Source organism: Aedes aegypti, chromosome 2 (genome assembly GCF_002204515.2).
Source record: "Aedes aegypti strain LVP_AGWG chromosome 2, AaegL5.0 Primary Assembly, whole genome shotgun sequence".
Lineage (NCBI taxonomy): Eukaryota > Metazoa > Arthropoda > Insecta > Diptera > Culicidae > Aedes > Aedes aegypti.
Window position 1 is genome coordinate 187,150,061 of NC_035108.1, and position 26,756 is coordinate 187,176,816.

Sequence of the window (26,756 nt, forward strand, 5' to 3'; positions counted from 1 at the left end):
TTTCAGGACGCTAGGTAGCAATGCAATCTTTCCTATTGAGGTGAAAATATGCTGACAAACTTGCGTCTTGTCACCTTTATTATTAAAAGAGAGGATCGATGAGGAGAAATCGATCATGCGACTTACGCCCTTATTCTAGCACACGCTTGTTTTTCAAAAGAATCGCATTGGCTCCAGGGGGGATATACGCAACGAGGTGCGCCTACCGTTCATGTTTTGTGGGTGTGTTCGTTTGGCTCACAACGCTGCTAGGCATCCCGCTGTTTGAGTTTTGAAATGCATCAGCATTTGCTGCCTGGCATGGCTCGCGTTTTCGACCTGTGCTGTTTATGCCGACCCGCCTGAGAGATGATTGTTAGGCGAGCTTTGTTTGTAGTTGACAGCCGTACACCCACCCTGATTGGCTCATATAACCACCTTGAAATTTTCCTATCGGGCGACCCCTTGAATGAAACCCTGCATGATTCATCGATCGAGATTTGAAAACATCAACAATCGATGAATCCACTGAACTCATTTTTTTTCTTCGGTAAGCTGTCAAACGCGTTAAAGTTGGAGAGAAACGAACAAAAACAACACTATTTTTGATTTATTATGGACCGAAAAGTGAAAATTTAGCCAACTACCGTCGAAAATTGAAGAAATCGTGCGTCAACTCGGATACGGTAATTTTCACCGTTGTAGTTAAACTAGTGGAAATCTTGTTCGTGTGCTGAATCAGCAGGAAAAACTACTTGTGGAAAAGTGCTCAACTTGTACTCAACCAACTCAATCCACAAAAAGGGAAGAGGAAAAAAATCAACATGTCTGTGGTTTGATGTAGTTTTGTGGGATTTTTTTCACAATCGGGACAATCGTAACTTATTTTGAAACAAACGGCGTAATTCCGTCCCGATTGTTTGTGGAAAACCAGGGTGTTGCTGCAACGTTTTTGTTCGGCTACGTTCACACAATAGGGTTCTAAAGGTTCACGATGAGCAACTCTGCCGGAGGATTTCGAGGTCCCGGTAGTGCCGGGAGTGGCCGACCGGAGCCTAGTAAGCGTTTCTCGATTCACGATGCCTTCGAGGAGGAAACGGACGAGGTCATCAAAGTGTACGGATCGACTGTGATATCGACGCCTATGCGGGCCAAGGCCAGATCTCCGGACGATGTGTCCATCCGGGTGCACCACGACCAAAGGTAGGAGAATTATTTTTGTATTTTAATAGAAATGTTTTTGGTTGTGGTATTTAAGCTTCCATTTCGCGAGTAATATGTAGATAGTGAGCCTCCATAAAGTTATAAACCATTGCCCAATTAACAAATTCTATAAGCCTGTAGGAAGTTGATTGATATCCTTAAAACAACTTACAAAAATAGTAGAATATTCTTACAAAAAATGGGATGGATGTGTTTCTAATCTAAATTTTCTGCGTTTTTCTAATTAAAAATAAATTACAAATTTTGTTATAATTCACAACAGCCTAAGAATCTTATAATGATTTGGGAGGACTTTGGAAGAATGTAAATATAAACTTTTTGGGTGTTACGGATAACCATATGTATTACATTTTAACAATAGATTTTTAAGAATTATATTATTTGAAAAGTGACTGGCCCACGCATACTTGAAACCATATTATGACCAATCTTGAATGAACATAAAAAAATTTCTTTACACGGTCTTATTTAAACTTCAGTAACTTTGATTTAGCTCAAGATATTCTATCCTTGCAAACATAAAAAATTAGGTTTTAAGTTTTTTTTTAACGATAGGATCTGTTGGGGGTAGTTTCGGATCTCGTTTTTGCAGCACGATTTTTTAGGGGTTAGACTGAGCTCAAAAGCTGTTATTCATATTTTTTTGAAACATTATTAGGAATAATTCATCATCTTACATTGTAAGTAGATACAATTTTGGTCTAACAACTATTTCTCCTACCAACCAACAATTATAATTTTAGATTCATTTTAACTCTGCCTTATTCGTGACTTACGAATAATGGTTTGAGGATTTTGACAATCAAGTTGTAGGGGACGGGCCTGCTGTAGTGGTTAGAACTCACGCCTCTCACGCCGTGGACCTGGGATCGAATCCCATCCCCGACATAGTCACTTATGACGTAAGAAGTTATAGTGACGACTTCCTTCGGAAGGGAAGTAAAGCCGTTGGTCCCGAGATGAACTAGCCCAGGGCTAAAAATCTCGTTAATAAAGATAAAAAAGAAAAAAAAAAAACAAGTTGTCACCACATTTCGACTCAACTACTTTCAAGTAGTAAACGCAGGGTCTCTAAAGTTACCCGACTTCATCGGACAGTGTCGTAGTGCCCCAACATCCCCCGACCCGTAATGCTGGTCAATGGTCTCCATTTGTCCAAACCTGTCGCGAACTCTTATCCTGGATCTCCAAGATCGCAATCTTCGAAGTGGGTCTCCGTAGAACTTTCGTTGGAGTCTTGACGTAGGCCTGCCTAACTCGTCCATCACATCCTTTTACCACCGACAATACTCGTTCAGGTAATCATCCATTTCTGGTAGATTCATCCAACACAATTATAGACTCGCCCTCCTTCAAATCTCTTGGGTCTTCAAACCACTTCGGGCGGCCAGAAATAGTTGGCAAGTACTCCTTTATCCAGCGGTACCAGTTCAAACCAACGTACGAAAATGGTCTAACGAAAGGGCTCAATCTTTGCAATGCATACAGAACTTCGCACCTTTCCGCATCTGTGTTCGCAATTATGGAACTTGAAATCGATGCCTCACATCATTGAAGATGTTTTCGTTGTTTCCATGAAGATAGGTTTTGTGATACCAGTCCAACAAAAGGTTCGTTGATGGATGTTTTTTGGGATCTGGAACGTCGAACTGCGTCGAACGCGTGGTATTTAGCTGCACCAAGTCGAGAGTTCATCCGTATCACACCGTGTTCATCCATACATGGCGATAATTTGTAGTTGCGGCTCGTCTTCATCAGTTGCACTCACCGATTGTCATCGACTGTTTTCTTCAACATAGTCACTTCATCGGGAAATGCGTTCTCTTGAGCCAAACGCCACAGGCTGTTCTGAGCTTTGTTCAGCTCCTCTCGAGTAAGGTGGCCAATATTCGGTGCCAGGCAATGACATGCCAGAGTCTCTCGAATTTTGAAAAGCGGCTCCAATCGACCAACAAATTTTGCGGCTGTATGTGCTACACTAGGCAAGGCTTCTGCGCTTCCGGCGTTTCAAAATTTGTGATTTGATCCGGCCAGAATTTGCTCAGTAAACCAGCGACTTTCCGGATCGATACTTGGACCTCTTCCCCACTTTGTAGCTTCGTCTGCGATATTTTGTTTCGTAGGGATTCGCATCCACTCTTCGGCACTAGTTTTGGACAAAATTTCTCCATTTCTGCAGGCCACGAACTGGCGGTAGCGAGGATGATCGGAATTGTTCCATGTGAGAACCGTCTTGGAATCGGTTGAGATAAACCTCAGCTTGATTTCATTTTGTCTCCAACAGTATCATCCCAGGCGGCCTTCGTTGTCTAGATGTTCTGGATTATAACGCGACTCTAGATAAGATAATAGGAGAGTAATCCCACTGGCCCGTGCTGACTCATGACGCAGCGAAGAATGTTACTCTTGGTGTGAGTGTTGTCGACAAATCCAATGCGGCTGCTTAAACGAAAACATTTGACCTGGAGTCTCACAGCATGCCAAGAACTCTCCGTTTGACTGGTTTTGTTGACACCAACCGCCATCTGACGGCAATCACTTGTTGCCTCGATCCGTCGCAGAACCATAGAAGAATTGGATAACCAGTTTCGGATGGTTGAATCGCCTCATGAATGGATTGTCTTCACCTCTTCCGCCACACGGCATGCTTCGTCTTTACCGTCAAAACTGTTGAGATAATCGTCGACTTCCACAAATCTGCTTGCTAGCGGCGATAAACGGCGGTAGATGTTCTGGGAAATCACTTTATAGGCTGCGTTAAGAATGGTGATCGCTCGATAGTTCTCACATTCTAGCTTGTCACCCTTTATGTATATTGGATATATTACTGCGTCCTTCCACTCCTCCGGTAGCTGTTCTGTATCCTGAGTTGTTTCATAGCATCCTTAACTTCACATATTGTGGGAGTTGGCACATCTCCCTCATCCGCCGTACTGATGAAGCCATTTCTCCTGCTGCCTTAATCTTCCTCCTCTGCGCCATTCAGGTGTTCATCGTAGTGCTACTCCCACCTTTCAATCACCTCATGTTCGTCCGTCCAAGATACCTCCATCCTTATCCCGACACATTTCGGCTCGCGGCACAAAGCCTTTGCGGGATACATTAAGTTTCTTGTAGAACTTACGCGTTCCTTGAGAACGGTACAGCTGCTTCATTTCTTCGCACCCCAACTCTTCCAAGCTGCGCTTTTTTATCCCGGAATAGGTAAGTTTGCTGTCTTCGCTTCTGTTTCTATCGTTCCACGTTTTGACGAGTGCCTTGCTTTATCATAATCGCCCGCGATGCATTCTTTTCGTCCAAAACCGTCTGACACTCCTGGTGGAACCAACGATTCCATCGATTTCCTTCCACGAACCCAATAGTACCTTCCGCAGCGTTGTTAATGGCTGCTTTGACAATACTCCTGCAGTCCTCAAGAGAGCTCTCCCTCATCCGGCAACGCTGCTTCAAGACTTTGTGCGTAATCAGTTGCGACTTCGGGTTGCTTGAGTTGCTCGAGATCGTACCGTGGCGGGCGTCGGTGCCGAATGTTGTTCACTACGGAAAGTCTTTGGCGCACTTTAACCATCACAAGGTAGTGGTCCGAATCAATGCTTGCGCCGCGATAGGTTCTGACGTCGATAATGTCCGAGAAGTCTTCCATCAATCAAAACGTGGTCGATTTGCGATTCAGTCTGTCGGGGTGATCTCCAGTGTACCGATACAGGAGACTGTGCTGGAAATAGGTACTACGTATGGCTATGTTCTTGGAAGCGGCGAAATCAATCAGTCTAAGGGCATTTTCGTTCGTAAGCTGGTGAGCCCTGAACTTCCCTATAATCGGTCTGAATTCCTCCTCCTGGCCAACCTGAGCGTTGAGACCTCCGATAACGATCATGGGTTAGGCAGCTGAATACGACTGGACAGCAGAATTCGTCACGTTCCAGTTGCCGCGTAGAAAGCGTCCTTATGGTCATTGTCACTTGCTAGGTGAAGGCTGTGCACGTTGATTATGCTGATATTGAAGAAACGGCCTTTGATCCTCAACTTGCAGATTTTGTTGTCGATTGGCCACCACCCAATCACGCGCATCTGCATTTCGCCCATCACGATAAAATCTGTGCCCAGCTCGTGTCTATTCCTATACGTATGTAACGTCAACCGTTTTCAGCAAACCTCCTGCAGCGCTACGATGTTGAACTAGCGGACCCTCAATAATTTGGAAAGAATGCGGGTACCTCCCAAGAAATTTAGAGACTTGCAGTTCCATGATCCGTCCGAGTTACCAATCGTTAGTACGTTTTCGATGCCTGGGTCTTTGCCGATTGTTCCGGTACGAATTTACATTGTATGCTTGCTGTACTGACGATTTTTAGGCTGGCTTGTAAGGCCTGCACCAACCCCTGTTTCGCCGGAGGACCATCGTGCACAGCACTGTTTAGAGTCCCACGCTGGCACTTGGACAATGATCAGCCGCTCCTAACATGGAGTACATATGTATGCTGTTTTGAGCCGCCCCTAACATGGAGAACAGACAGTCGGATGAGCTACACGCTCAAAAGAGGGGAGCCCCCTTTCTCTGTCAGCATATGACCAAGATCATACCGGAGTTGGCTACCTGATCTTTCCTATGGTTCCTCGTACCCGTACCACGCGGGGAGTTACTGGACAAGAGGCCAAGGACCACAAAGGGGGTCTATTTTATACCTGCAGGTACGCGCAATCCAGTCATTTACCACCCTTTTCACAGCAAGGTAATGTCAGAATAATGTTAACAATATATCAAGCTTCAAGAAAGTCACCTCCTAGGCCCAATGTCACTCCACACGGCGGTATTCACGTCGAACACTTTCTTCGGTTTTTGGGTACTCCTTCAGACGTCGCTCGAAGCACTGTAGCCGTCGAACTGCCATTGGGTAGCTATCAGGGAACTCCACATGTTCGTGCCGCCATAAGATCCCCGTCTCAAATCTTTCTCCGACTTCTTCTGGTTCGCTCGAGAATTGATCTGGCACGCTTCTCTTCAGATTCTGGTCCTTAATCTGCTGAAACTCCAACGCTTTCAACGGTGAAGTACTGTTTTAACAGGTCGTGCAGTTTTTATCATCTCCGCATTCACATATGTGGAAGTTTAAGCTCCTTGGTGGCAGTTAGATATGCACTTAGATTAGATGGGCACTGGTAACTTCTGAAGGGACTTTTACCAATAGAATCTTCAGGCAATTTCCATTCCGTAATATTTTAATGCGTTAATGGACCAATTACTCAGACAAAAAATTGAACCAAGACACGTTTCGAACTCCACTTTGCTAACTGTGAAAGGGATAGGATGTGGTAAATCTTCAAAGTTTAATGTTTCATGCAAAAAGGGTAAAAATGTTGTGTATAATGATCGTTTTGTAAGAAATTTGTGAATATGTTTTTGAATTCACTCGCACCCCTCTGATGGAAAACCTGGCTACGCCCATGGCTGTCAGGTCAAGGCACTTGAATAGTTCCTAAACCACCGAAAAAAAAGTGTCTTGATTTGTAAAAGTTCTTTTTTTGGCAATAAACCGCTTAGAGACTGTTTCACCTGAGGTGGGTGTACCCTTAGTAGACGGCCTCCTTCAATTGCATTAGAGTCTTTTAGGCCGTTTTGCTATAAATCGTATTGAATAAGTATTGAAAACGGCTTCTCAAGCTTCTCCAGTTTCCTTAAAATTAACAATTAAATAAAGTACTTTGGTGCTTGAGACGAAAACTTGTTCCTAGTTTTACTAGTATTAGCAGTTGAGGGTAAAAGTAAACTACCAATGTAAAGAATGTAGTCCAACGAACGCAATACTACTGTAAACTCGAAATCATGAAAAAAATAGCTCTGCAATGGCAATTGGTGCATGAGCTTTAAAAAAGCAAACAAACTTTTAAATTTCCTTTAAACCATCCTGATAGGGAGCTGCTAGCAATCTAATTCATAACATATCTTCGTTATTTTTTCATCGATAGAGTAATTTGAACCAAAAGTTTTCTGAAAGGCTAGACCACTGTTTCCCACGAAAAAACGCCTCACGGTAAAGTGCTCGTTTCATCGAACTTTTCACATGGTTGGGGGTCGCCCTGTTAAGAAAAGTGGGGCTAGACTATACTCATACTCTGCGAATGAAAATTTTAGGTTCACTCAAGTTCAATAGTAATTTAATTTAATAAGGTATGCACAATGACTGTCAATGAATATACTTATAACCAATTTGGTCAACATGAAACATTCATAAACAATGTCACGCATAAGTTGGCCATTTTAAATCCCCCCTTACGGTGACCCGACAGACCGTTATTATGTAAAAAAATTGTCCATAAAATCTGAGCACAGAGATCGATTCCTGGGGTTATTCTGCACTTCTGGACCAACTTTTAAAAAATCCCTAGGAGGAATCTCAAGAAATCTTGATTTGAAGCTTTTGACTTAAAATTTCAATACAATCCATACTAAAATTTTGCAATAGCACTGACAAAACCTACAAAAACGCTTAAAAAGTTGGCCAAACTGTTCTCAACTAGTATCAAATGGTTACCATTGTTATAATTTGAAATATTTACAACTGACTTAACTTACCGGAGTGGCTTAAGTATGTTGTTTTTTATAGTTTACTGATTAAAACGGTATTTAATTTAATTGATTGTTGTTTTCTATGTTGAACCGATTGAAAAGTAAAACAAATAAATTAACAATTAACAAAATTGTGATTTCGAAAAAAAAAATTATAGGAATAAATGTAGCACAATAATAGTTAGAAGATAAGCCATGTGAATACTTTTATGATCGATTAGAACCCCGAGCAAAGTTGAATTACAATCGCATAACGTAGTGATAACCAGATGTACATCATGAATTCATTTTGTTTTTTTTTTGTCGAAAAAAAGATTATTGTTATCAACCAATTTTGAGCTTTCAGATCGAGGATGCCATCGACGGGTGAACGACGTCAAATGTTTGTTATCATAATTCGAACCTTAACTAATTGATATCATACTGAGTTATCAATGGGGAAAATTGGATGTTATTCATCAACTTGTTATTAATCTGTTTCTACTGAGATATTTATATGATATCCTTAGTATAAACTTTTGTTATCACATTCCACAGTGGTCCAGATAGCAAGTTTACGCGGACATGAACTTTTCGACGTCATTTTGTGGTTTTAGAGTATAGGTTGCTTCCCAAAAGTGTCTCGAAATTGGTTGTACTATAATTCATACGAAAGGGATTTTTGTTCCTGCTCTAATCGCAATAGTGTCCTATACGCCAACTTTTTTATGTTAATAGATAGCAAGTTGGTATATTCAGCAAAGTTGTAGCGTATTTTAATACAAAAATCTTTGTAGAACAAACTTTTTCTCTATCTCTTATACTTTCTGAGAAAATTGACTTTTTATATAAAAAAAATAAGAAAATCATTTTTTCACTCATAAGTAATTTATTTACAAATTTTAGCAGCCTACTATGTTCTACAAAGTTTTTGGTACTATTATATTCTACAACTTTGGTGAATATACCACAGTTGTGTTTCTTCTGGTTTTCTTATTGTAGGAGATAATAATTTAAAATCATGCCGTATTACAGGCCAAATAACTCGCAAAGATGCACTTGAAAATGAACTTACCTGTCACACCGTGGCTCTACACCCCTTAAAGAGTATTTGAGTGAAATTTGGTGAATATATTATGTTTATATATATTTTTAAGACTATTTTCAATGACGGGTGATTTGCAATTAAAACACAGTAATTAGTCATCTCTTCTATAAAACACACAAAAGTCATGGCCGCCGCGATTCAGCATGAAATAATCAACACCTGTTTAGATTTTGTAGAGTGTACTATATTTATTAAAAAGCATAATTTTCAAAACTTTTTCAATAATTCTTGCGCTTCTTCGTGCAATTCCGAATGCTTCTGTGCGATTTGACGATTTGTCAGTGAGATCACTGGATCTGATGTGAGTAGCAATCGCAATTGTATTTTTTTAACATGGTTACTATGACTGATCTCAATACGACTTTAACTACTGTAATAGTTACTGCTATACATAAATCAAAGACTCAAGATAAATAAATTGAATGCCTCTCAACTCTTGCAACATATTACCATTTATGACTTTTAATATGGCATGATTTTAAATTCAAATCTTCTTTGGGACATAACGTCAGGAAGAAGAAGAAGAAGACAATAAGAAAACAAGAAAAAATACAACTGTGGTATATTCACCTAAGTTGTAGAATATAATAGTACCAAAAACTTTGTAGAACATAGTAGGCTGCTAAAGTTTGTAAATAAATAACTTATGAGTGAAAAAATGATTTTCTTCATTTTTTATTCATATAAAAAGTCAATTATCTCAGAAAGTATAAGAGATAGAGAAAAAGTTTGTTCTACAAAGATTTTTGTATTAGAATATGCTACAACTTTGCTGAACATATCAACTTGCTATCTATTAACATAAAAAAGTTGGCGTATAGGACACTATTGCGATTAATGTAGAAAAAAAATCCCTTTCGTACGAATTGTAGTACAACTAATTTCGAGACACTTCTGAGAAGCAACCTATACTCTAAAACCACAAAATGACGTCGAAAAGTTCATGTCCGCCTAAACTTGCTATCTGGACCATTGTGCATTCGTTATGTTGGCTGCTCATTCAACCAAAATGAAAACAAACTAAGTTATCCGAATAACTTAACTTGTTATCTTTTTGTTACTGAACTTTGCTCGGGGCTAGTATAAACCGTTTGTTTCAAATCTGGAATGATTTGGTTGCTCTGGTACGCTCACGTCAATATCAGAATGAACATACGCGGCTGTCTTCCACGGGACCACTGACCTGCAACTTTTTCTTCCGGAATTCGCACTAAATGACCAGCTCACTGAAGTTTGCCTATTTTATTTGCTCAATAGTTTTCGCTCCTGTTCTCAAATAAATATGCTTAGAGAGCCAAGAATAAGCATTTTATACAGGGCAAATTGACAATGATGTTTCATTTAGGCATGCTTGCATTCATCGTTGCTCTCTTTGCATTATTATTAAAAACTGATTTAGTTTTCGAAGCACTTTTCAGTGTTGTACGATAAAGGATCGCGAAGAGTTTTGGCGAAGTTGTTAACGAAATAATGGATCTATGAAGTCAGATAAGCCTTTATCAAGCAACAGTGTAGACTAGACTGGCCCTTAAACAAAAAAGTTGTAAAACTCAACGGGGCACCCCCTAGATGTGAGCCTTAGGGAAAGAAAAACGCTCTCTCAAAATTTCAACTCAATTGGTTGCTTCACCAGCTGGCGCATTCGATTTGAAGTTTGTATGGGATATTCGTCTCAAATATATTGAAAATTGATCCTATGTCACTGTTTCGTTCCGTATACTAATTGTTCGCGTTCAAATAAGCCCAGAATGACAAATACACTAGTTGATACCCTAATGAACATAATTGCAAAAGGTTGTATCTGGATTTAATCTAATTTTAATTACTCTTTCAGTTGTTGAAAGTTAGGCTTAGATCAGCACTCCCGTACAACTTATATGCATGCGACATGTGCCTCAGCTCGCCCACGGTCATAGGTCCCTATGATGCGCTTAGTGGCTACCTCCAAGCTATGTTGAAGAAATACAAGCAGTATTGCATGATATACTGCAGATGGTTAAACACCAACTTTATTAATTTTGATCATGGTACAATCTTCTACAATATTCTTCGCTATTACATCAAGTAGTGTTTTTGACATTCTGGGTCCAATTGAACGCGATCATCAATTTTCCTGAACCAAACAGTAGATGATGTGCTGTTGCTCATATGTTTGAGCTGAAAATCCCATATTAACTTCATTTCAAATGCGCCAGCTCATGGAACGACCAAATGAGCTGAATTTTTCAGAAAGGCTTCGTCTAACCCCAACGGGGTGCCCCGTGGAATCATACAACTTTATTTTTCTCCCATACTGAGCTGGGCCAGTCTAGTGTAGACATTAGAGTGGTCCAAAAAACCGTTTTTGCTCCACACCGCTCATTCGATTCTAGATCAAATTCTGAGTCCCTCAAAATTTGAGCTCAATTGGATGAAAACTGAGACTGCACAAGCCATTTAAAGTTTATATGGGAATTACTATGGGAAAAGCAAGCAATTCATTCAATCGGTCATAGTGTTTGCCCATGTACTCTTGGGGATTAGAACTACGTTGATACTGTGAGATACATTCATCTGCTACAACTTTTCCGAAGACCGTTTTCAAATCGGACGCCCCAGTAATTAGTTATTGATTTTTGAATGAATTGTAAAGCTTTGGCAATAATTATTGGACTGTTCTGCAGGCATCACTGGTTATATGCAGTAAAACATAGTAGCCATGGTTTGTGCGTGCTATTTTTCGCGCCAGGTGCAGCAATGTTGCCTGTTCAGAAGTTAAATGAGCACTGCTGAAGAATTTGTGACTGGATTTCAATCAATAACTAATTACTGAGGCGTCCGATTTTGAAACGGTCTTCGGCAAAGTTGTAGCAGATGAATGTATCTCACAGTATCAACGTAGTTCTAATCCCCAAGAGCACATGGGCAAACACTATGACCGATTGAATGAATTGCTTGCTTTTCCCATAGTAATTCCCATATAAACTTTAAATGGCTTGTGCAGTCTCAGTTTTCATCCGAAAGAGCTCAAATTTTGGGAGGACACTTAGAATTTGATCTAGAATCGAATGAGTGGTGTGGAGCAAAAACGATTTTTTGAACCACTCTAGTAGACATGTCGTTTCCCTTTGCAAGTTGCGGGTCCCTAAGCTGGTTACGTAATCCGTAAAAGGAGATATTCGCATTCAGAAAACGTGTTCTTACTACATGGGAAACATTATTATCATACGTCACAAGTATTATATGGCTCTTTAACAAATTCATCTACATCTCAAGCATTACCTCAGCACCAACATATCTGAACCTGCTTTTTTTCTCTATATGCAACCATATACGTTTGCGTAGAGTAAATGGCATTACAAGCTTATCCTAGTTGTCCATCTTTAAAATAGTGAATCCCTGCTTTACTGCTCTGCGATCGACTCCTACAATGTAATCGTCTGCAAAATCAAGGAGTATATGCGACAAAACACAATATTGAACAGTAAATTCGGAAACTCATTTTTTTTCATTCCATGTAATTTTACAAAACTAATAGGCTCCTCGTCTTCACTTGATTTTATTTGTCAGTTGGATCAGCTGTAAGTCTTATTTTTAAGTCTTTGATATTACCTGCAAAAGCTAGATTTTTGTTAATGAATCGAACGCGACCTAGAAAACAATAAACAGATTGACGATGAATCAAAAAATAAAGATAAAACGGAGTAAATGATTGCAGGTATAGAGAGTGGATTTCCTAAAGATGTTGATACTTAAGTAGATCTTATTGGGGATTTGTTGTTAAAGACTGTTAATCTTCGAACACTCGTGTTATATATAATCATGTTTTCCGTGAAGTTATAATCCTGTTGTGGCTGAGAATGTTGAACATGATATTTTTACGTAAAAAGGGCAATACTCGCTGGAAAACTAGATGTAAACATCAAGAGTAGTACAAGATATACAAAAGAGGAAATTTTTTTAAGCAAAATAAAAACGGCAGACCTTGGTGGGCTGGTCACTTAGTGGGAAGGTCGAAAATTAAGCTTTTGTTTAGTAATATTAAGCATTGCATATTTCACGTTTATCGAACGTAACATCAATTATGCTTATGCTCATGCTCAACATCAATTGTATATTGAAATTTGTTCCTTAGATTTCATTGTATAGGACTAAGCTTACTAGTTTAAGCCATGTAAAAACATACTTAAGTCCCTCTAGTATGTTAAGTCAGTTATAAGTATTTCTAATTATACCAATGGTAACAGTTATATACTAATTTAGAACAATTTGGCCAACTTTTTGAGCGTTTTGGTAGTTTTTTTCAGTGCTATTGCAAAATTTTAGTATGGATTATATTGATTTTTTAGGTCGAAAACTTCAAATCAAGATTTCTCGAGATTCCTCCTAGGGATTTTTTTGAAAATTGGTCCAGTTGTGCAGAATGACCTCAGGAATCGAGGCCTGCTATCAGATTTGATGGACATTTTTTTTACATAATAACGGTCTGTCGGGGCCCCGCTATTCACAATTTTAGTACGAAGGCTTAAAAATTGTGTTCTCCAAACGCCCATCGCCCTACATTCGTGACCTAATTTATCGACGACCTTCAATATGTTACATTTGTTTATCATGACTTACCCGTATTTACCTTCAAGCCCATTAACATAACCATCAAGTATTGGATTTATCAAACAATTTTCACAATCAGTTGGTGATTGCTGAACCTGTTTTTCTCATCTGTTCTCTTCCTAACCTGCTATCGCTTCCCCTCTACTGGTGCTGGTGCTTGGGTCTATTGCTTAACAATCCTTCCCGAACTGCTCAGGACGCTAAAGTACACCGATGATACCACCTCCAGGGACAGTGACTCGCTGATACAGGAATACGGCAACCTGTCGTCCAACGACACCTACACCTACTGCTGGCGCCACCCGAAGGTTCGGGAAAATTGGCGAACCGTCCTGGCCGCAGCCACCCTACTAGTCATCGGAACCGGCCTGATAGCCATGGGGGCGTACGCCATCGCCGAACCACACAACGGATCCCAGGCAGCAGTCTTCTTCGTAGCGGGATTCATCTGTTTTGTGCCCGGAGCATACCACGTGGTGTACATCTGGTTGGCTGCCCGGGGCTACCGGGGATTCGACTTCTACCATTTGCCTTTGTTCACGTAAGATCAATTCTAATGGCTAGGAAATGTGCTCGAAATTATACGAAATAGACAAGTTTGCTCATGAATCCTTCCCTGGGGAGAAGGATCCGTAGAAGGGCTTGAAAGAACACTAGATAGTTCGACGGTAGGTAACTCGACTAGACGAGATGTGATTAAATTATAAGTTATTTAGGTACCTTTTATTTCTTTACTGTTTTAATACACTGTTAGAGTTACGCTGCTATATACACTGTCCTTTGTATAGTCACTTTTATAACTAAATATATGGGATATTTTTATAACCACCCCAACTAAATAAAACTAAATCGAATTGGCGATTTTTTGACCACTTTTAAATGAATTCTATTGTTTTGATTAAAACTAGGCGATGAAAAAATGAAGAAGTGTTCATTATTGCTCGATTGAATAGTCGTTACCTTGTTACATCTTCCGAATGAACGGAAAAGATCTTTGAACCAGGTAATAGATCTTCCTTTGCGAGAGAGTTTGTCTTCTTATATTGTCATATACGCCAGGTCTGGCAGCAGGGTTCTTTTTAGATACTTGATATCTATTTTATTGCTAGTCCCAAAAAAAAATCATTATTTTCCAAAATGCCTTTCCAGAATTGCCTTCAAAATTGTTTCCACCAATTCCAGTTTCCACAGTTTTTCCAGTAATTACTTAAGCAGATCTTCACATTTCTACAAGACTCCTTCGGAGAAAATACCCCCTTCAATTTTTGTTGTAAAAATTCTTTTAATGTATTTCCAGGAACTCTTTCAAGTATTGCTCAAGAAGTTTCTACGTCGATTTTTAGTTAGTTCTCCGGCCATTTATCAAGGTTGAGAAACAGAACTCTAAATAACATTCATAAACGGAAATTGCCTCAAAATTCTTGCAGAGATTACACCAGGAAATGTATTAGGATCTCTTCTAGATATTCTTCCACGATGGCGTTTACAGTTTTTTTTTTCTTATAAACAATACTCGAGTAATTTTAAAGGCAAAGGGTTCATGGATTCTTCATAATTTTATTTGAGGTTTCACATCAGTGAATACTAAAGAAATTATTCCGATCATTTCTAAAAGTTTCTGCAGGGATTCTGTTCAATGTTTTTTTTTCAAGCGATACCACCAGAAAATCCTGCAGGGTTTTATCGAATCTCTGGATAAAACCCTGCAGGATTTTCTGGTTATGTTATTGTGCAATAATACCTGGATTTTCTTCAGGGACTTTTCTAGTGTTAACATAATAATGTTCTTGACGACTCCCTGGAGTCATTCGTGGGAAATTTTTCAAAGAATTTCTGCTGGAGTTTCTAAAGTAATCGTAGGTGGAAAATTTTTGGTCAAAATTTCGGACAAACTGAACGGCAATTTTGGTGAAAATCCTAAGAAATCAGTGGTAGCATCTCTGGAGAAATTATTGCATAATCTCATTTAAATTTCATAAAACGGAAATCTTGGGCGAAATCCTAGCGACATCGATTAAGCAATCACTGGATGAACTCCAGGTTTTTGTTGATACATGCGTGAAAGAATATTTGTAATAATTCCTGAAGAAAATCATGGTTGAGTTTCTTGAGTAGCGTTTCCGGTACCTCATGCTGAGACCGGTTCTACTGTACTGCAGCAGTCAGTACCGGTAGTACCGGGAAAATCGAGCAATAATACTGTAGTTTTGCTATTTTTCATAATGCTTATAATATCCATGGGAACAATTAACCTTTCGGCTGTCACGTGATTTGCCACCACCAGAACTGCTTTACTGATGGTACGACAGCCGAACTTTTTCTATGAGCGTTCTGCAATTACAACAACGTCGTTCCTGAAGTGTTAAGATGATCATTTCAAACTATTTTTTTGTAAGTTACACACCTATTACTCTTTTTCAAAACCGATCGCTAAAACCACCCTTCTAATAGCTTCTTTTCGAATTCTCAAGGCTATGAATTTCAAAATCATATAGTCACCAGTTTGGCGTAAGGATGTGCAATACATTATGAGATCTCTTTGTGAAAAATAATTTTCAAAGCTAGAGTTTTCGTTCGACTAACGTTAAAAGCATTATCGACATCATATTCAATATCATAAAATGATAAAATTTAAGGTTTAAATAATATTACTGATTATCAAAAATACCGGAGCTAATATCAAGCTCGGTACCGTCATTTCGGGTGAAATTGATCACTTTTCACGGTTTTTCTAGAATGTTAACAATGTCAAACAACGGAATACAGGAAAACAAGTACGAAGGTGAGTCTCATTGATTCGCGTATCGAAATTTTCTAACAAATGTCATATTAGTGCTAAGAATTATCTTTAAAATAAAAAATCGGGGGATCTTATTTCGGGATGAAATTGATCACTTGTCAATGCGATTGTTGTTAGTTTTCAAAACATTTCAACATAGTAAATTTGACTTCCCTGAATCTGAATATGCTTGCTAAATTCTTAAAAATCTAATACTTATAGAAATAATGAATAGTTAAATTTCAAGAATTATGCGGAAAACGCCTAAATGTATGCAATTTCCAAAGGAATTTCCTTATATATAACAGAAATTCAATTATTTCAACCATATGAGCCAATTGGTACGAGTTTTAGTGATGAAATCTGGTTTGGAGATATATCTTGAGCATCCTCACAAACTTTCAGGTTTATACCATATTCAAATCCATGTTTAATACTAGAAGTTTATGGATATTTGTCAGTACTGCCTTGTATATGATTTAGAAGTTTTACATTATTTTCATAGAAATAAACATTTTTGAACTCAAAAAACTTCACAACACACAATTTGACAATAGTTACGACAAACAACGTTCATTCACTGCAGGTTATATTGATATTTGTACTCCATTACAAAGAAATAAAATCGTGTGACCCAGTGATCAATTTCACCCTACTGATCAATTTCACGCGAATTTACGGTACCGTAATTCCGGTGCCAAAACATAGTTGGTAGTATCGGTATTTTCTGTACCACTAGTACCGAAAACTCTACCCTAGAGTAATTTTCAGGGATATTCTTAAAAAAATCCAGGATGAATTTTTGAAGGTATAATGAACTAATTTCATGGAAAATTTCTTAGGCACACCCTTAAAATCAATAAATGTTTAATACATCGTTATATAGGTCCTTTTGTAAAGTTACGCAAGTATTCTTTGGGCAAATACTGGGTTAAGTTTCTAATAAAAATCTTTAAAAAATGCATACCGGCAGCTGGTGGTCTGTCAGCTTCCCCCTGAAAAAAAAAATCCGAGACCAGTGAATCAATTGTCACCCAACACGCAGCAACAAAGACATTGTCATCTCCTAATCTTGTTGCAACAATTTTATTCCGCAACAACAGTTTATCATTACTTGAACAGAATATGACAATGATCGATCACCACGTGCGCACCGATTTTCTGGGCTTCGCATTGTAATTATCGAGAACTTTCTTCGTGTTGGAAAACATTGACACATTATTGAACAGCATCCATAAAACAAATTTGGTTTTGTGTTTAAAATAACTGATTAATCGTGAGTTGAAAAGGTTGCAACAATGTTGTGCCTTGTGATTGTCATGACAATTTTGCTTTTGATTGTGTCCCTATCCGCAAAAGTAGGGACTTTTGTTGCTTGTTTATCGTCTGTTTTGATGACAATTTTATTCACTGGACCGAGAACGAACAAACAATTTCACCAGCGTTATCATAGCTCAAAATGCGGCATATTTCAAGTTGCCGATAATGGAACAACATATTAACCCGCAGTTCTTATGGGAAGGGCTGCCGAAGAAAATGAGGCTGTCGACAATAGTCGCACAGACATGAAAAGTTTGAAGCGTTAACATGTCCAAAAAGTTTTTAGATACTCTGTCGTTGTGTATCGATAGAGGATTAGACAACGCATGAATGTGAACAGTACGAACTCACTTAATTTATTTCCCTATTTATGTCCCAGATAATTACAAAAGAAGCGCGTTATCGGCTTAGACTGCGGAGAATACGTAAATTCCCCTATTGTGCAATGTGAGGAGACTTACATATTGGTGATCTTGTATGATGTTTCTATCAATGTAGGCATCTGCTGTCTTATTTTTGTAAGAATTGCGCTTTACAGATTTCATTCACTGTATTGTCTCAATAGAACTGAGGCTATCCAAGAAGATGAGAAATGGTCTGCGAGTATATTGAAGATCATTACCAAAGCAAGATGGTGGGCTTCGTGGCCGTGCGGCTAGTGTCGTCAGACATTTAAGCGCGCCGTGTCATGTGGTGTGGGTTCGATTCCCGCTTCAGTCTTTGACATTTTTCGTCAGGAATGTTGAAGCGGCCGTGCCACTGGAGCATGGTTGGCCGTTGTCTAGTGTTAAGTTACAGTCTGTGCAGTTGTATGCTGTAAGTTCTGCAACCGTGCAAGGTTTCTGATGTTTTCGGAAGGCGATTTCATTGAAGATACCGTAGGCAGTGAATTTATTGATACCAAGGCTTCTTAGTAGCAACTGAATATACTGAAAACAAGAAATTTGGAGACCTCTTGCCTGAAAAACCGGAACCAAAAGAAACCGAAAAAGGACCAAACAGGAATCAAGAAAACAAAACGAACCAGATTGATTTCTCATAAAATCAGACCAAAATCTCCAAAAATATATAACGACATGTCCGTGACTTTCGTTTAATGTATCTACACATATTCAATCAAAAAACTTCCCCAGAAGTGCCTCCAGAGATTTCTTAGGGTTTCCTACAAAATTGTCCTTTAGGATTTAATTGAGATTTTAACTAGAAATTCCCCTAAGGATGCCTTCCAGAATTACTCCAGAGATTCTTCCCGACTAAGGGTACATAACAAAATTATATCAGCATATGTTATTATGTTATAAGTTTTTTTCGAACATAGGTTGTTACAAACTTGATGCAGGATGTTGTTAAAATAACTAAAATTATAACAAAAAGTGTATAAATAGTAACATAAACATAACAAAATGTTTTTTAATTCTATCAAAAACATATCAAACCAAGTTATAATGTTTGATACAAAGTATCAAAATTATAATACTGTTCGATATACGATAATATTGTTTATTATTGAAATGCATAACTATCTATTTATTTTGTTATAAAGTTGTTAAAAATGAACAAAAAAATATCTTAACCCTCTAATACCCAACCCCGCCTTTAGACGGGGAACACTTTGGAATTTTGTGTATTTTTTCGTAGCTCGGAAATCAAAATGATTTTATATTTGGCTTATACCTTGACTCATAACACGCATATAAGAAACGTTTTTTATGACTTTTGAAACTTTTTTGTATTTTTAGAAATTGTTTGAAAAATTGCATTCTAATATAACCTACAAATGCCTGGGCTTCATTTAACGTGTAATATGAAAAATCGTACCTTTTATATTTTTCCACAATTAACCTATCACAAAAGAAGAGCCTGGTGGAATTAAAATCATTTCAAACTTGTTTTTCCGTTAGTTACACGGAAAATAAAATACGCTCCGAAAAAAAATTAAAAATTTAATATTTTTAAAAATACCGTAACAATTTAAATTTTTATTATTGCCAAAAATCAACAACTAGAAAAGGCTTCAAGAAAAAGTGAAAAAAGCTAGGAATGTTCAAAAATAAAAATTATAAAAATCAAAAACCAAAATTTAAAAAATTGCGAATAAAAATAAATAAATGCCCAAAACGTGTTTAGAACGATTTTAGATAACGAAAAATAATACTTAAATCGAAAATAAAAATTTGGGTATTAGAGGGTTAAAGGGAAATAAAACACATTATGTTATATTTCTGTTTTATTATGTTCTATGGACAACGAAGCCTAACAAAATTTATTTATTTATTTATTTATCACCGTCTTGAATTATATCATAATATGATAAAATTCTGATAAAATTTTATTATATTTTTGTCACAAGCCTCTAGTCGGGTTCCTAAGATTCCTTAAGGAATTGCTCCATTAATTTCGTTAGATATTTCTCGAGGAAGTCTTCAAACATTTGTTCAGGCATTCTTCCTGAATTTTGTCCAAGCTTGTCTCAAAGGAAATGTAAAGGAAATCATAATGATAAATCATGATAATTTTGTTTAGGCATTTCCGAAGAATATGTTAAAGTAACCTCTAATGAAACTTGTGTAAGTTCTAAAGTTACACTTGACGAATAAGGATTTCCAAAAGAACTCATGGACTTTTGAGGAAGTTTTAGAAAACTTCCTAGATAATATACTAAGATGAAAATATAATCAATCGAATCTCCAAAAATACTTCTCTCAGGTTTTACTGAACCTTGTAAAACATCGGATCTCTGTTCGGAGGATTCCCTGAAAATATAATTTTCGCAATTTCTCATCGTAATAGGCTGTTTTTCATCACGCCAATCTGTCATGAAACGGACTACTTTCCTGCACTGAAGTATGTAGTACGACAATTGTCATTACGCAACTGAAACCAGTGCTATAATGATTCATTACACAAAGTTTTCTCATTACGCAACTGTTTTGAGTTTTGCGAACTTTTCCACCACTACGTACCATGCGAGATTTGTACCAAGAACCTGCTGATTGAAGGCCACACTACCTATTTGTCGTGTTGAATTATGGGTGATCGATACAAATCAGACATTGCAGAATTCGTTCTCAATTGATTTCGAATCACGATCAAAGCAAGCGAAGAAAAACATAGCATCTGTATCGGTCCATGATCGGCTAAGTTTCGCATGTTGTAACAAGCTTGATAAGCAGCAGCAACGAAAGAGAGCCCAAAAGAAAGAGCGATGATAAAATTCATTTTGCTCGCTTATTTACTATTGGGGGTAGGTATTTTACTTTACTGGCATGATAAACAATCCGCGAACATCCTGTTGCAATAGGTTTGGAGCTTGTTTAGATGGATTTTAGCATGCACTGTTATTCCCCCGATATAATCAGAGCTGTAGCAGCAGACGATAAACAGATGCTCATGATGTGTAGCGAATCAGAATTGTTGCAGAGATCGATTAGCAAAAAAAAACTTTATTTTTCAGAACTCAATCTCTGTTATGAATCAGCTGAAACAAAGCGCACCGCTTAGCGTTGTCACGCTTATGAAGAATCATGATTAGATTACGACTCCAGGAACCGTGGTTTGACTTACTGATATCATGACCTAACCAATTTATGAATGCCAGTCAAATAACGGACATGGAATTGAAAATTCTAAAACTCTTGACAGTACCTAGTGTTTAGTGTAATTAGGGTTGAACAATTACCAGTTTTGTTTTGTTGCAAAATAGATTCTTTTGAATGTTTAGTATAAAATAAATCAAAATTTAAGCAAGACGGTATTCTCTCGTAAAGGTAACTAAAAGTGCTAAGGACAAAGCCGACGTTGTGAGGGCGCAAAAATGAAAGGTAATAATGAACACTTTTAAATTCTTACTATCAAAGATGATTCAAAATTTCCATTGAAACCAAATGACAAATCTCTTCCGGATTTGCCATGACACCCCAGTTTATAGCATCGCATTACTCCAAATCACTGCTGGTCACGCAAACCGGTGCCTTCGTCGTTCGCATGTGATGATGATAGCAATTTAACCAATTTTGGGAATCTCCGAACAGTCAAGCCATGGTGCATTCCATCCGGCCGTCGTGGTAAACCCCAATTCCAGTCAAAAGTATATTAGTACCGGCATTAATCGTAACGTGACACGCGACTGAAACGGATAGACTTTTGTTTGCTTTTTGTCATCGTTTAACCACAGACAAACCGAGGCAACACTCGGAATTATTTTCATCGTACAGCAAAATAGCACGCAACTTCAATATTTTTTAGTTGGCCAACGCTTGTATCGCTTTCGATCGAATTTGACGTTTGCTCATTACCGCCAACTAGTTCCCAGTTGCCTAAACACAGCGTTCTTAGCTTGAGACGATAAAATTTGCATGACTTCGTTTTGATTTGATAAATGTTCTAGCTGTCACCTCTGTTTGTCTGTGGTTTAACGATCAATTTGAGTTACGCATGGTGTCGAGTATTGTAGAGCGTTTAGGTTTATTAGTATTCTGCTAGTAGCTCTCGTTCATCAGCAGAAAGGACAATGAAATAAATAGGTTGGTTATTGCACATAATCACTTATACTGGGCCATGCACAATTAGCAAACCGTTTATTTTCCCATATATTCTTATCGTCAAGATTTAATGCCGAGAATCCTATATGGTACCAAACTTCATAATTGTGCCATTTTAATATTTGATACTCGAAATTTGTTACCATCCGAAAATTATTTAACTAAACGAAAAGTCTTTTTTGTACCGTTTCTTTTGGCAAACAGAATCATCTAGCTTAACATTGAGCCTTTGCACGATCAACAAATTTCATATATGATAGAAAAAACTAAAATGATTCGCACCAAAAAAAAAAAACAATAGAAAACAAGCAATGTAACATGCCTAGTGAAAGTTTCCCTCATTTCCACCTCAAAGCACTCCCCTAAATAATCAGTATTGTGTAGGAGCATATGGAACAGGACGAGACTGGACACACGATTTATAAAGTATGTAATAACCGTAGAAGCTGCTTTTTTACTAACTATGAAGCTTTCACTACAATTTTACCATTGGAAGAGTGTATAAACACAGGAAAACACAAGAAAAAACGGAGTGATTTACATTGTAAATGATATTACTAACATACGCTAACGATATAAGACCCCAAGGCTTCCGAGACAAAGAAAAATGTAATGAATTTGTGGTTTAAATTCGACTTATTGCGAGCTACTTAACATTCAAGTACGTATGTTAACCTTTGGTACAACCGAAACTAAATTATATTCGCACTCTATTTTCTGCAATGGAACCTTATCGTCGAAAGATTGAATTTCAATACCTAACATTTATAACCCTAACGTATAAGAAATCGATACACACCTAACTATAATATTAAACACATTACAACATGACAATTGATTGGACTGAGTGTGGATATTATCCATTTTATTAAATTGGTTTTAGAATTTTGAATAATTTACAACAAAATTATGGGAAAGTCGAAGACACCTACTAGCAAATTGATTCAGCATTTTAACGGTAAGAACCACCGTCTAAAAGAACTACTGTAAATGTACTGTTACGATTATTTTACGCTAAATAGGCATATTAACTAGTAAACAAATTAACATCCAATACGCGGCAATTAAGCAACCACATAATATGTATAAGGATATACAAACATTGGATACATCTCGAATAAACATTTATAACATTATAGTGTTTTACACGACACGCATAGGAATTCTTTCGCGAAAGAAATCTCCTTGAACGTAGGCATATATCACATCACCCGTGCTTACATAAATGAGTTAGATGGAAGACATGACAAGCATCCTTTCTGTAAAGCCAGATAAGAATCATTTTAATAATTGCATACATTTCTTATATTAAGGTATTCTGTTTTGTCTAAAATCTTTAGTAATTTAGTATGCAATAGTTCATTTCAAGGACTCTGAATAAAATTGCAAAAATTTCACTAAGATGAAGCTCTTGAGTACTTCAGGACGTGTGCGAATTTGTTGCAAAATGTAATATTTAGTTGTTGACCTAGATCGGTTGGCAAGAATAAAAGTCGATTTGAAAATCACTGGTTTTAATGAAAAACATTTTTTTCTCGTTTTGAAGTACTCAAAATCAAAACTTCATAGTCATTTGAAAGTTTGATTACTATATATCAATAATTTAAAATTTCAACTAAATACGTGTACTTCTACTATTGTTTTTAATGTAAAGAATTATTTTATCAAATAAAAATAATGTCAAACGACTTCATTTGAAAGTTGTCGATGTTTCTAGAATAATCAACGTTTTCACTAGTGAACGGTAACAGGAGCATGAGCGGCTACTGGTGCACTGATGGTATTTGCTTGCCTTAACCTATTACTCACGTTTAATGTCTTTGCGTTGATTCGTTTCGTCCGGAAAGCGGTACCGCACTGTAGTTGTGATTCCTAATTTGTATTCACATTAGTGATTTTATTGTACTGTTACTAGAGTATATTTAAAGAAATTTACCTTGATTCGGCCTAATGCAATAACAAATCGTCTTGAATTGGTCTCGCCTAGATTTGCTTGGAACTCTTCAGCTGTGATACTCCGATCTGTTATATTATTTATTTAATTGTAGGTAAAAGTTATTCGTATTATGTTTTCTCCAATTCATTCTACCTACCAGCTCTTCGCTAACTTAATGCCTCCTTCTTCCAGGGTGAATTCTGATATTGTGGATTCAGGGGCGTATTCACTAGTAATATTGCACTGCTTAATCTAGTAATTAGCTAGAAACAGTTTTCTAAAATCTACGTAATTGCTATTCTGAAATGTCTTTTTACCTGCTTTGTTTATGGGTACATTCGTTCCTCCTCTTTACCTACTACACAAACTAAATCGAGTTAAGCCAGTTTCAGCAAGTCCCGATTCGAGCTAGTTGGTAGCGGAGACGCGTTCGTAGATTGCGGAACACATGGATAAACATCTGATTCCCTATTCATGATTTACAAGTCATGACATTCATAATTTGGTTAGCTCATGATAACAGGACCACAAATCATGATTCCCTCATAAATGCAACATCCAGATGGACAATACTAAACGGAGTGCATTGCATCATTTCATTCGTTTCGATCACCTTTATTTCAACATGATAAAGTGGCAATGTGGTATGGTAGGGTTTCGTACTACTTCGTCGTAAGCGCTATTATTCGTCGTATCAAACTTAAACTGTTTCACTACGGCGGATATTCAAACTTTCCTGCAACATAGATTCATTATCCAAGTGTATTTTTGTGAAAGCTGTCATTGTTTGTACACTTGTACACCAAAACTGCAATAAAACTACTGTATTTCGTTAAATAACTTCAGTTCAATGATCCACTTTTCACTTTTTCACCAAAATCGCATGGACGAACACGATTTGAGAGAAATGCTTAACGATCGATACCAGTCACACCACTTTATGATACAAGTTTCTTCCCGCACCCCTGTGTGACTTACTTCGCCAGGCATTTATTTTCACTATGGAAAATCTTCGTACTTCTTCACTGAAGGATTTCATTCCAATCATACACCGTAAAAGTTCTATAATTCACGAAATTTTATAAAATTTCCTCAACAGCCGCGTAAAATTGAGAATGTACACAAAGTTCAATCCGTCGTACTGAGAAAAAAAAAGCTTGTGAGCATCAATGTGTGCAGCGACGCTCGACGTAAATATACGGTTCCTTTGATTGTGTTGTTTTCGCTGCACTGTGAGCAAATGCCGTAAGGGTTTATTCACAAATTTCATAACGCAAAAAATGGCCATTTTCGACACTCACCCACCCCCTCGTAACACTTTTTGTATGAACAGTTTACAAATTTTCTATGAGCCGTAACAGCACGAGGACACCCACCCACCCCCTTCAGCGTTATGAAATTTGTGAATGGGCCCTAATTGTAAGGTCAAAATTGTTGTTGTTGTTGTTTGAGAGGGACTTTAACCCGAAGGTCATTCGTCCCTGTAAGGTCAAAAGGAATTGTGTTTATATGTTTGGGCTGAATTTTGATGACGAACAATGAATTTTAAAGTAAATTAGTATATTCCATCATGCTGAAGGAATGGAGAGAGATGCCCGTAGTTCTATATATTCTAATAATACATTTTATTACAGCACTCAATATATCACAGTAAGTCGTAAGTTGTGAGACGGATCTGGAAACTTATTGCGACAGAAATAAAAACGATACGACGGATTGAGAATATGGCAAGATGCATTTTCTTTGCACTATTTCCAAAAATAGATTAAGATTTATCAATATCTTATTGTACAATGCTAAACCCGTTTCGTTTTGAGAAGGAATTGTTTGGTATCGGTTTGTCTCAGCATCATTCACTGCAATACTGAGAAATTTGCAGTTCTTACTGATAAATGCTTAATACGATGGATACTAGCACAACACCCTACGGGTCTCTCAATCAGAAGGTTCTTGGTGCGAATCTCGCTTATAGCTTTTCATTTTTTTGTTTATTGTTGGATCATAAAAAGGAAGCGCGACTCATTATTTTAGGCATGTGATTCATGATTCTGAGCAATCCACAACAAAAAACATAACGCGTGTGTTGCGTTACGGCAATCTGACTCATGATATCATGAGTCCAAATCATGGTGTATTTTCATAAGCTGAAAACACTCTGAAATCATGATATCATGAGCTATAATCTTGTTTTTGGGTTCTGATTTCTACCCGTGCAGTCCCCCCAATACACAGGATGAAGAAACCTGAGTACACACCATTGCGCCGACCTCCAATGTCGCAAGCTTCACTGCCGGGCTTTCATAGATGTTGAACTGCGTCCGTATCGTTGCGCTGCGCACTTGACCATTCTTACAACTGACGTCTACGACGCGGTCTTTTGGCCATGAATTCCTCGGTAGGTTCGGGTCGATAATTAACACCATATCTCCAGAACATGTTGGCATAGACTTGGGAAGTCTTCCAATTATTCGCCAAAGTAGCGGAGCGTTAAGCGAATGAGCAATTTCAATGTGGGTGGTGCACACCCCGTCTCTTTTCCGTCCTACAACAAACTGAATTGGTCCACAGAAGTTGATCCCGGCATAGGAAAACGGCCTCGAGTAAGCGGCTAGACAAGCCAGACATCAAGGAACAGTGATAGTTTGTATAGTGAGCTACTTTTAGGAATCGGTGTCACTGGCTTGCCTCCTGTAATCGAGTGCTTCAGTTGAGAGATCTGCTACCCGAAGACT

The 26,756-nt window shown here is 37.8% G+C and overlaps 1 protein-coding gene across 2 annotated transcripts; it reads left to right on the forward strand.

The window, feature by feature from the left end:
* Nucleotides 1-517: 517 nt before the first annotated feature.
* LOC5575500 (transmembrane protein 134) lies at nucleotides 518-16,194 on the forward strand. 2 transcript variants are annotated; one of them, XM_021843436.1, is made up of 2 exons: nucleotides 518-1,182; nucleotides 13,645-16,194. In XM_021843436.1, exons 1-2 carry the CDS (start codon nucleotides 974-976, stop codon nucleotides 13,991-13,993), a joined length of 558 nt encoding a protein of 185 aa, XP_021699128.1. In that variant the 5' UTR covers nucleotides 518-973; the 3' UTR covers nucleotides 13,994-16,194. The 2 variants fall into 2 exon arrangements, with proteins under 2 accessions (XP_021699128.1, XP_001662016.1); XM_001661966.2 differs by having other exon boundaries at nucleotides 519-1,182; nucleotides 13,678-16,194.
* Nucleotides 16,195-26,756: the final 10,562 nt, after the last annotated feature.